Source organism: Barbatula barbatula (assembly GCF_947034865.1).
Source record: "Barbatula barbatula genome assembly, chromosome: 20".
Lineage (NCBI taxonomy): Eukaryota > Metazoa > Chordata > Actinopteri > Cypriniformes > Nemacheilidae > Barbatula > Barbatula barbatula.
The window spans coordinates 8,063,336-8,075,285 of NC_136783.1; the positions used below are offsets into that span (position 1 = coordinate 8,063,336).

At 41.1% G+C, this 11,950-nt stretch overlaps 1 protein-coding gene across 1 annotated transcript; it reads left to right on the forward strand.

The window, feature by feature from the left end:
• The first annotated feature begins 152 nt into the window (after positions 1-152).
• On the forward strand, positions 153-2,663 carry gadd45ba (growth arrest and DNA-damage-inducible, beta a). The gene is made up of 4 exons (XM_079483966.1): positions 153-1,266; positions 1,355-1,456; positions 1,561-1,780; positions 1,891-2,663. Exons 1-4 carry the CDS (start codon positions 1,223-1,225, stop codon positions 2,002-2,004), a joined length of 480 nt encoding a protein of 159 aa, XP_079340092.1. The 5' UTR covers positions 153-1,222; the 3' UTR covers positions 2,005-2,663.
• The last annotated feature ends 9,287 nt before the right edge of the window (positions 2,664-11,950 follow it).

An 11,950-nucleotide genomic window follows, 5' to 3' on the forward strand; every position in this document is an offset into this window, starting at 1 on the left:
GTTTTATTTTAACCTATTTTCTTAGTAACTCCAAATTAATAAAAAAACTAAAGATCATAATTAAAAAAACTTAAAGATCATATCGTATCAAACTCCATCTGTGAATTATTAAAAAAACAATGATATTATCATCTATCACAACAACTGCAGATGGCGCAACAGAACAGTGCATTTTTTTATTCATTATGACCATGAGTCATTACGACTCAAAATACTTTTAACATATGTGACACATGAATTCAAATGCAAAACCTTAAAGGGCTGCGTTCTATTCGCATGCACCATTTTTAAAGTCATTTTGATAATGAACGCATTTTAATCGAGGTAAGTAAATCGGTCGAGCAATGAATTCCCCTTAAGGTGTTGACCCCAGTGTTTCTGCAGTCTGGACGGTTTCGTAACTCGAGCACAACATCAACAGCTCTGATCCTGTGACTGTACCGGCTATTATTAGCCGGTGGAACTGGAACAGCCTGGCTGATGAAAGTTCCAGGTAACAGAAACTCTACCGTATTCTAAGGGCTTCTGCAGACGCATTGTTTTGCTAATGAAGTCACCTGTGCGAAGCCAAAACTGATCAAAAAAATCCACCAATTCACAAATGTAACGCAAATTTGATCATTTGTGCAAATGTGTGCACCAGGGGAGTCACAACAATCATTTGTGCAATGCAATTTAGACCCGCGTGTGCTCTTGTGTTTCGCTTTTGGGAAAATTGGAAATACGAGTAAAATGCTGTCTTAATCCAATGATGTGCCTGATGCAATGCTTTCACACATAACTGCAATGTGAGCATATAAAGCAGCAGGGAAACTCCATCATTTCCATGAGGAAATTCCATCGGACCTGGTACAAACAAACTGAAAAATACTAAAGGTGCGTGCAGTGCTAGATGTTTGGAAAGCTTCCGCGAAACTGGCCACGTGGGTGTAAGCAGTATTTCCCCCGATCACCAATGATTAAGGGCGAGCTAGATTCTTTCTAACCAATGAGAGAGGTGAGGGTTACACGGAGCCACGCCCACACGAGAGGGGTATATATTCCGCGAGTTTCGCCAGACTAACGGCAGATACAACTTCACATCTTTGGAGAAACGAGATAAGGATTATTGCATCGCCGAGCGAATTAAGGATTATACTTTTGACAGCGAACACTTGAACTGGATTTACACGCTTGCGGAGCTTCTTTGAAGACTTGTGGATTACTTTTATTCGAAAACAAAATGACTCTGGAAGAACTGGTCGGATCCAACATTACTGATAAAAAGTAAGTTTATTTTATTTTAATGCATGTCCAATTTCGATCGTAGTAGACACATTTCTATGGTTGCTAACCACTCGCGTGTTTCTTACAGAATGGACAAAGCAAGCAAAGCATTAGAAGAGCTGCTGGTTGCAGCCCAGAGGCAGGACTGTCTGACAGTCGGGGTTTATGAATCTGCAAAACTCATGAATGTGTAAGTATGTCCCTTGTTTGAATGTTATACAAAAAAAGCTCTTTTCATTTACGTGCTTCGAGCGCACAGACGGGAGACTTATTGCGTGTCCTTTTGATCCACAGAGATCCAGACTGTGTGGTACTCTGCGTTCTGGCAACCGATGAAGAAGACCACGATGATATTGCGCTGCAGATTCACTTCACGCTCCTCCAGGCGTTCTGCTGCGATAACGACATCAACATCCTGCGCGTGTCGGGTCTGAGGCGCCTCGAGCAGGTGCTCGGCGAGCCAACCAACGTAGACAACAGCGAGCCGAGAGATTTCCACTGCCTCCTAGTCACCGTAAGTCGACTCGTTATATCGTTCGCGAAATGCATTCGGATTGATCTGAATTGCGTCTAAAACGTCCCTATACGACGATGACTTACCTTGCATTTTACGCATTTTCACAGAACGCTCAATGCCAACCTCTGAAGTGCCAGGCGCTAAAGGACGTGGGAAACTACTGCGAAGAGAGCCGCTGCAAAAACCAATGGATCCCTTATCTGTCCATGCAAGAACGCTGAACAACTCGCCAAACTACCGCTGTTGATGAAAGGATGAGAGTCTTTCTCTGCAAACGAGAGCAAACGTGCGCTGCACCAGGAGCCGTTGAATGCTGCGTCCTCTGACGGGGCTGAGATAGGGAGAAAGTGCAGCGCTCGGAACGGCACATTGAAACCTGCCCTTGCAGCGTATCGTGTCCCCCGGGGGGGAAATGTGGTCTTTTTGGTGTCGGAGGAACAGAGCTGTGGGAACATGAACTGTTTAAAGGACTGCCCGTCGGCGCTTGCCGTGATGGAGAAATTGCAGGCGGGTGGCGTGGGCGCATTCGTGCAATGGGTTGGAAAGCAACCGTACGTCAGCGCCAGCGTGTAGATGCCTATGGTTAGCTATCGCTGACTGTGGGACGATGTATTTTGGAGATGGCGAATGAAAATCCCGTTTTGTTGCCGGACAACCATGAACTGCCGTAACCTGTATATGCTGAGCTATTAATGGACTGCATTTGCTTTTGTAGACTGCACTGAGACGTACATTGTTTGTGGAACAATGAATTATGTCGAGCTATTGAGTGCATAATATAAATTGTAAGTTATTTACAGTAATATAAACAGAGTAATATATGCATTTATGTTATTGTCGATGCAACGTTGTTACAATAAATTATTGATTGTGACTTGCACATCTGACTGTTGTGTTGCTTTGGGCTGAGGGGGTTTAAGGTTGGTCACACTGCCAATGTATCGCCTAGATTACATCAAAATGATACTCTAGAGTCACTTAGCTGGTCAAAAGTTAAGTTATTTCATTTTCTGAACCGCATGGCAAGGAGGGTCGAGTAGGACATATGCACTGGTGCAGATACATGCTTTAAAACGTTCAAGTGTTAATGCAGGGTAAACGAGTCTTCACATCCCTTTCTCTGGGAATCAACGTCATATCCGTACTAATACGCAACCGATTACGACACCTGACTTCGCAAGTTAATCTCGTGAGTTCTGTCTACTTTGGCAAGCTCTACCTCTCCATAAACAGACTAGAACTAGAGCTTGGACAACTTCCAGAAGATAAAAAAAAATCTATTTGATAACATGATACAGTAGCTTTCAGCATGTTATCAGGGGTTATATTACAGGTGTTTGAACTTCATGTCTTCTGTGTTTATGCAACAAAATCTATTATGTAGAAACCTCATGACCTATACATTTAGCAGGTTTAATGTCTCCGGAGCAACCAAAGGTTGTGTTTCACCCAAGGGCATGTGACGGTTCATGAAATGACCCTGCAGGGCCTGGGTTGCTAGCCCATAGCTATTAATCTAACACTACCATAAGAAGAAACTCTTCAGGACTGAGTTCTGCCTTTTAAACATCTAGTTGCTGGTTATGTCAGCATCGTGAACTCAAGAGTTGGTGGACTTTGAAGACACACAAAAACCAAAGCTAGAAGCCTACAGCTATTTTTACCTTTATGATAAATTAAAATCAGTTAAGATATGAATTATTTTGACAAATCTTTTGCAACGTGCGTGTTTGTGTTATCAGGAAGGTTACCAAAGTCATAGTTGAATAGAACAAGACATAAGCTTAACTGGAACAAGAAATGCTTATACTGCATCAGCAACTGTCGACATATATTAGTGATCTCGATATAAAAGTGTACTTGTTATCAGGTGCTAATAATAGAAACACGTTGCCAAACTGACTCTATTTTTGCGATAAAAGGCATCAAACGCTTTTTTGGGCATTCCATGGGTTGAGTTTGCGTCTGACGTAGTCCGTCTCCGACTACGCATTGGTATCCCGGAAACGTCATTGTCCATTTAAGGGCAATTCTGTGAGAGCTGCGAAAGGCATCTTCTTCTCGCGAGACGTAAGTCACATATCATTGTTTATTATATTGTTTGACATTATTTTCTTGCACAACACCACATCATATGTTCATCGAACAGCTACACTGCACATTTATCATCTCACTGATGGGTGAGTCGTGCCCAGCGCTCCCGCCGTCGGTATGTGTGGAATGCGGAAATAGACGCTCTGTTTCCATAGAAGTGCACGAGCTGTTTCCCACAAGGTGCTAGAATGAATCAAGCTGTTTCGTCCTCGTCGTGATCACGTGAATGCGCGCGGTGAGATGTTGAAACTGTTATTTTTACATCATGATGTGACACGCAGCTCTACAATTCAATCCAAACTACAAAATCAGATCTGGACCACCATAGAAATAATAGTGTCATTTTTACAAACAACAAACACAGTTGTGAAATTAAAAGTTCAAATGCAAAATATTAACCAGCCTAAAAATCTTAAGAAAACAGGCAACACTCTTAAATATGGCTTTATCTTTGTGTTCAGTAATCAAACCACAGCTTGGATGTTATAAATATGTTCATTTTGATTGGCTGAAGATATTCACAAAAATGACCAACATTTTGTTTGTTAAAACAGAAAACAAGCATTCATACAATTGAACTTTAAGTTTAAAAGATAATAGTTCCTGAGAAAATCCCTTTGTGACAACAAGCCCCATTCTCCCCTATACACTTGAACAAAATTTAACTTTACCAGTCGGCAGTGCAAATTACAGATAAGCCAACAGTGTGGTTATAATAATAAATAGAAAGAATACACATTGTGCTTATAGTGTATCTGTAGGCACCATTACACACAACAAAAGGTTACACAGCTGTGTAAGTATATTTTTGTTCGTGCATCTCAAAACATGACCAATAGAGAACAATGTACACAGCAATGTACTTGAAACACCTACACAAATGTGCAGAAATAGAAACTGAGGCTATTTTTAAAAGCATTCATAGGCAGAGACTCCAGGCCCCTGCTGAAGTTTTCCCTTCCCAGAAAGCCTTGATCTGTGTGTGAGCGGTTATGACTATATACCACCCAGTTTCTTTTTGACTCCCGTTTCTGAGGTCGTCAGGTACATTCAGCCCAGCGGTAGCTCTTCTCTACACCCCACGCGAACAGCCCGGGCAGGACTAAAAAAGGCTGGCAAGATGTGACTCTGGCCAATTTTATGAACCATCCTGCAGGGCAGACCAAGTGAAACAGACAGTAAAAACGTAGCTTGTGAACTTTCGCGTTTTCATTGCTGTGAGAGTCTTTAATCAGCACTTTATCTAACCACTATAAACGCACCGCTCATGCTTAATGAAAGATGTAACCAGCTACTGGGTTACAGCAGATGCTGACAGAGTTTTTAAGGGAACTTAAGGCTTCTCAGATTCAAGGAACAAGGATTTTGCTAAGACTACATTTTTGCATTTGGCTCAATTATGAGTTTCCAAGTTGAGGAAAAAGAAGAAAAAAAATACAAAAAGTAAAAGTATAAAAATGTCTAGTGGTATAAAGAGGAACCTTTCTTAATTCACTTTCATGTGCACCTTAAATCAACATTATCAAACGTGTCATATTACAATCGTCCCGTTAATTCAATGCATTAACATTGATTTATTAATAGTTATGAATTTGCAATATATATTGCATGATAACTCGAAGCAGTAATTTGGTGCTGCCTCAACAAAAAACATCCCGACACGTTCTCTGAGGTCTGACGCAGGTCACGGAGAATCATCTTGATTGTTGTAGGACTTAACTGGCTAACTGGTGACTTTAAGGTCTTTCACGGTGGAAACTGGGAGTGGGTAAGCGCTAAGAATACATGCTATTGTACAGCACACTCGCAGCACAGCTGACCAGACAATAGCTCGCTGTGTGTTCATCGCAGACTGCTGGAAAAACTTTGCATGCATGCTCAGCCCCAGAGACGTCACGCCTTAGTACAATAGCAGCACGTGTAGGTAGCTTCAAATCTGCCTGAACGAGACTGGTGGCTGGAATCGAAAGTGCTGGGGTGTACTGACGTCAAGCCAGAGACAGGGGGGACATATCAGAAACAGAGAGTCTTTTCTTTCCCCTGGCAATGGCCCTGGCTGATTTAACGTTGCTGACCGTATTTAGTTCAGACAGCTGGGCTATTTATAGAAAGGCCTGCTGGAATATTTTTAGCTTGGCAGGGCTATATTTATATCCTGGGGAGTGGCGGCCTTGCAGTTAAAATAAGGGGCTTCTTGATTCTGTAATGGACATAAAAACCCAAAACGGATTCTCCTACCCCTCCTGTGGTTCTCCTGGATTGGCCCGTGACTTGACGCTGAGCCCGACAGAGCCTTTCTTTTTCAAAGACTGTGCAGCGCTGGACCTTGCAGTATGGCCACAATTATAGACTTGTTCAAAGCCCCCTACCACCCAGTTTACCCCTAATATAACCACCCACTCCATCCGCACCCTCTGCTCGCCATATGAATCCATGAAACCAATTTTTACATCAACACAACTGCAACTGTTTAAATGACCTCTCAGGTCTGGTGGAGAGGAGAATCGATAAAATTTGTCTGCAATATGACGCAGCCCTGTATAAAGTCAAAGCCAAAAGCTATATTGAATATAGAAAAGGTTGCTACAAGAAAAAACACACAGGTTTTCATTAAAACATTATTTATTGAAAATTTTGAAAATCTTTTTTTACTCAATGTCTTTGTTCTATTGAGCACTTAAGAAGATATTTGGAAGAATGTGGTAAACAAAACCTTTCTTGGGCTCCATGCAATGTAAAACTCTAATATTCCAGCAGAAAAACCTGTTAAATACCATTTTTTTGTAAATTAAAATGAAATGTAATACTGTTAAATAAAACAGTAAAATTGCAGTATTTTGAACAGTGTGCCACACTTCACGTGTAATCTTATTTTGGACATTTTATCACACATGGAAAACTATATAATAATTCTGTTAATGCATTTCATAGATATTTAATTCAAGGTAACGTTGTTGGTTCAGGTTATACATTATAGCTTGTGTTCTCTGAGAATCCAACCCCTGACTCTGTTGCGGCTAGGACAATACATCACGTCTCAGTACTGCAGGTTGATTCAGGCCGACTGTAATCTTTTGTTCTGTTTTACTGACACTGATAACGGTGCCGTAAAGCCTCCTATTATAAGCCCGTGCTTCTGAGATCTTCTGAGAGCTGAGGCTAATTTGGGCCTCATTTTGGAAGCATTGGGCAGACGTCTGAGATCGAGCACTACCTGTCGTCCTCATGAGTCATGACCTCCTCCAGAGCTCAATCATTCAGCCTTCACCGCTGTTTGAAGTGCCAGACCGTCAGAAGATGCATCCGGAGAACATGTGTTGCGTAAGATGCAGCGTTTCAAATGGCCTTTTCCAGAATCACTGTATAAAAAGACCAATTGCATCCAGTCGAGATATTTATAAGATAAGAAACAGAATCGAGTCCGGGCCAGAATTTTCTAACTGCGTGCACTGACTCAGAAAAGACCTCTTAAGTATATCTGACTCTCTCTCTTTCCTTTCCTTAAAGAGACCTAAATATAACAGTCAGGAGGGTTTTTAGTGAGTGTGAATCACAGAGCATTAATGTGTTAACAATTAAAGGAACCCCGACGCACGGGTGGTCTCATTTAACGTTATTGGCACGTTCTACCCAAGAAAAATGATTGTAATCTGTTAAAAGTCATTTAAAGTGGGAGATCAAGGGATGATTTCTCTCCTGGTGGAGCTTTTATTCAAAGTTTAACAAGCACAACATGGCAACATTTTCTACTGGTAATTTAAATGCTTTTATGACTTCACACTTCAGTCAGTCTTATATCTTCAAAATGAGGCTATAGTGCTGGTATACTTTGAGCTTTTATGTTTTTTAAAGCAACGGGCATCATCCGTGCTGACAACGCTAAACAGTCGGGTCTCCCAACTTGCATGCGGTTTTACATGGATCACATGCATGCATTTAATATATTGTGGAATTACAGTATTGCTATGTTTTGAAGCTTATTGTTTTTTATATGGACAGTGATCAAAGACAATGATCTCTACACTGTGTTTTACATTGCATGCATGCATTGTATTTCCTATAGTTGGTTGCAGTGCAGTTTGAAGTATTCGCAAGGTATGGGTTCATGCTCACAAAGATAACCAAAAACACACAAAGTATACCCTTAAGGCGTCTAAAAAAGCGTGCATGCAAACAAAGGTCATGCTTGCATTTCATTCAATATGGGAAAAAACAAACAACATGCTCCTTACACCTCCACACTCCTTAACTTGCATGAATGCATTTTATAAAACAGTCATATCTACGGTTGTCTACTGTTTGAATGAAACAAAACTCTCAGACATTGCTCTTTTGAAGTCTTTTACAATCACGCAAACACAGCATGTCTCTGCTCAGATGGCCGCGCTCCTCAAGTGTCCTTCACTGGCCCTGTAGTCAGCTGAGCTTTTTCTCATTTAACCAAAATTAACCAACAGTGGAATTTCACCTCAGGCTTCACTAACACAAGAGCAGCCATTGTTTGGCCCCATGTGCATGAGTCTTTGTTTGAGGTGGCAGTTAATTGAAAGGTACGTGCAAAGCGGCAGGAAGCCTTTCATGACACGAGGCCTTCTTGAGGACATTTCAGAGTGAGGTTTACGCTCACGCCAACAGGTCTGACTGACCCACAGAGTTGAAAGGAATTTTTAAGTGGGGCCCATTTGAACTTCACCCGTCCCAAATGCCAGCCACAGAAGAGAGCTGGTTGGAGGGGTTGGGTGGGCTGTGGAATGGGGTGAGAGAGAGAGTCTGTGGGAGTCGCAGGGTGTGGTGGCTAAAGTTGGATTGCAGAAACAGCTCTTTGTGAAGGGAGGATACAGACACAGTTTCTGTTAGCTGTTCTGATTTAAGGCACAGTGGTTTTTGCATTGCATTTCTTAACATGGGGGTTATGTGTTAGTCGCGTCTAAAAGAGAGATTGTACTTCAATGCATTGAGAATTAAACAATGAGTTTAGAAAGATCCAGTCACACACAGATGAAGGTTTGGCTTTATTATTGTTTCATGAATTGACTTGAATATACCAGTTTCGAAATGGGTTGTACTTCATAGACAACATCTATTACATTTGATTATCACAACAATTTTAATTTATTTAGCTTGTTTAAACAAACAAAAACCTCATGTACAGTACAGTAATGCACTTCATTGGTCAAGTCTGTCTAGAATTATGAAGGGTTTAAAAGCGGAAATGTGCAGCTTAATGTATTCAAATGTATTCAAAGCACTATGAAAATACTTACACTTACATGCATTCATTTTGTAGACGCTTTAATTCAATGGGATTTCCAAATAAGCGAACATTTAACATTTGTCCGAGCTAAACAAAAATGGTAGATTACAGATCCATGTTTACAAAATGAAAGATGCAAAGAAGCAATTTGTAGGTTGTTTCCCCCAAACATTGTGGCTTTATCAAAACATGCTCTGTTTGTTTGACCATCCTGACCAGAACGACACAGCAACATTTGCTCAACCAATGGCTTGAGACGGATTTGTCTGCTTGAAGTGCTTAGAAGTGTAATTATTTTTGCAATCTTATTTGGACATGACACATAAATTACACACTTCTTAACTGCATTATATGAGCTGCAGAGTTGTGCAACTACTTTTGGAAAAGTAGCAATTACCTAAACAAACTACAAGGGACTCACAAACAACAATCGCAAAACATAAAAATTGTCATTGACCATTCAGGTAACCACAGCCGTTGAAGATTCAAGGGTGTGTACATTTTTTAATGTGGCAATCCTTATCAGTTCACTCAGTTTGTGTTATGGAGTATATGTAAACTTCTATTGTGTGACATAGCGAATTCAAAACACTACTAGCTTTCCTGTAGCTCGGTGGATAGAGCATGGCACTAGCAATGCCAAGGTCAGGTCGTGGTTTCAATCCCAGGTGTTTGCACATTTTTAGATACAAATGTAATAATTTAAAAACTAACTGCGATAAAATACAATTTTGTATTTTAAATACGTTACTGAGACCCTATCCACACTGCGTTTTCGCATATTTTTCTCTTCGTTTTAACCATTTTATTTTTAGAATGCATTTTATGAGACGGAATATTGAATTACTGGCAGTTATTGTTTGACAGCGGAGCGTGAGTTAAGTTTCACCTTCGCAGCTTTATAGTCTTGTGGTAAAGTGTGTTGAAAGAGACTCATCTACCTCATTGTCCGTCTATTTAAAAAACGGTGTCTTTGCTCCACGTTGCCGCGACATAATAATGCAGAAAGTAAATAAACGCCTGACAGAAAAGACACATGCTGACGGGTCTTGGGTTTTTCTCATTTGCTGTAAATGGATGTAAGCGTATTGAGACGATTCAATGAGGATTTGAATGAAAACACACTAGTGTGGCCAGGATCAAAGCTACATGCATTTCGTTACTCCCTAGCCCTGTTCGATTCATACGCTGATGTGTTTCTCAGAACTACAGCATCTATACTGTTACCGTAAATGCACAAAACGAACCACTAAATGCAGGATAAGCCTTTCTTCCACTTGAACACAAGATGTCAAGATGACAAAATTGCTGCAAAGGCTTTATATTTTAAATGTATATTCTGCTCTTGAATTGGTAGCTCCATGCGTCCAGAGTTCGTGAGCTATAATTATGATCAAAGAGTTTGAGCCCCCGACCTCAAGAGCAGAGTTGACTTAATGCAACTTACCGACACTAAAAATAGCAACGACCCCATTGCTACGCGTGCACACCCACTTGTTATCCCTATTTTCTGACCAACAAAGAGAAAATGGGAGGGGCAATGTATATGAGTGTGTGTATGGTTTTTTGTGTATGGGGGTATTGAAGTAAAGCATTGGAAAGTGACTCACTGAGTTGCCCCACAACTGCTGCTGTTGCTACCCGAAACTCCAGAAACCAGAATCCCTCCTTCGCTTTCCCTCAATATATATTTAGCATATTTCCAATGGCTTCCGATGGAGGGCTGCTTTCTGTAAGGTGAGGAAGAATGTCCAAAAAAGAAGCACCAGAACATTCCAGGTTTCCGTAAAGCTGCTACGACTGGGAATCACGCTCAGCTGCTTATTTATGGATACTCACACACAAAAAGATTCCTGGCTTACTCACTAACACCACAGGCTCGGAAAAGCGTCTGGACAGAAATTGCTCCCACCCGACCATCTTAACAGTAATAACCAGCTTGAACTGTATAAACTTTACACATGGGCCTGAAATGGAAATGGGTGCCACGGTAAAACAACCACAATAACTCAATCATTGTCTCTGTGGTTCTAGAAATGTGGTCCATTTTTAAATCATATTGTTCATCCACAGACTTTGACACAACCCAGATCTCTCTAACGCCTATTCGGACCAAAGTGATCAAACCCGCCCGGGAAAAGGTGGTGATCTGAATGCAGGGGCCAAAAAGAGCTTCTCCTATGCTATCAAATATGTCCATGCTTAAATTCAGAATACTGAGCTGGACACAAAAACAGATCGGGGATCTGAAATTAACTGGGATTTCAGTCAGGAACACTTTCGTCAAATAACATTTTTAATAAAAAAATTGTTCTTTAGCACAGTGTGAGTCTCTTCACAGTTCTTCCACAGAAAGCAGAACTGAGATCGAAACAATGAGAGGATCAAGGGGATAAACTTTACATCTGTATACCATCATTCGCTCTTCTGAGAAATTGCTTATAATGTTTCCTTATCGATTTGAATCACAACGTCTGCTAAATTACTAAATGTAAATGCACGTGTCATGGTGTAACTGTTTCGTGTGGACCTGGACAACCAGGTGTGATCTCCCCTTCGTGCACCTCCCATTATTTAAAGAAGACATGCAGCTGCTGTCGTTTAGCAGTGTCACCCTGCAATCACACCTGCCGCTGACCACACACATTCTCCAACACACACTCATCTCACGCTGCGAGTCAGCAGAAACTCAATGATCCAGCGTGCAGATACCAGACATCAGCTTTCTCAAGCCTGTAGTCCCTTCAGGCAAAAGAAGCCTTGACGTTTTACACAGCAACTGTCATCCACTACCTTGGAAAGCTTTATAGTCATTATGA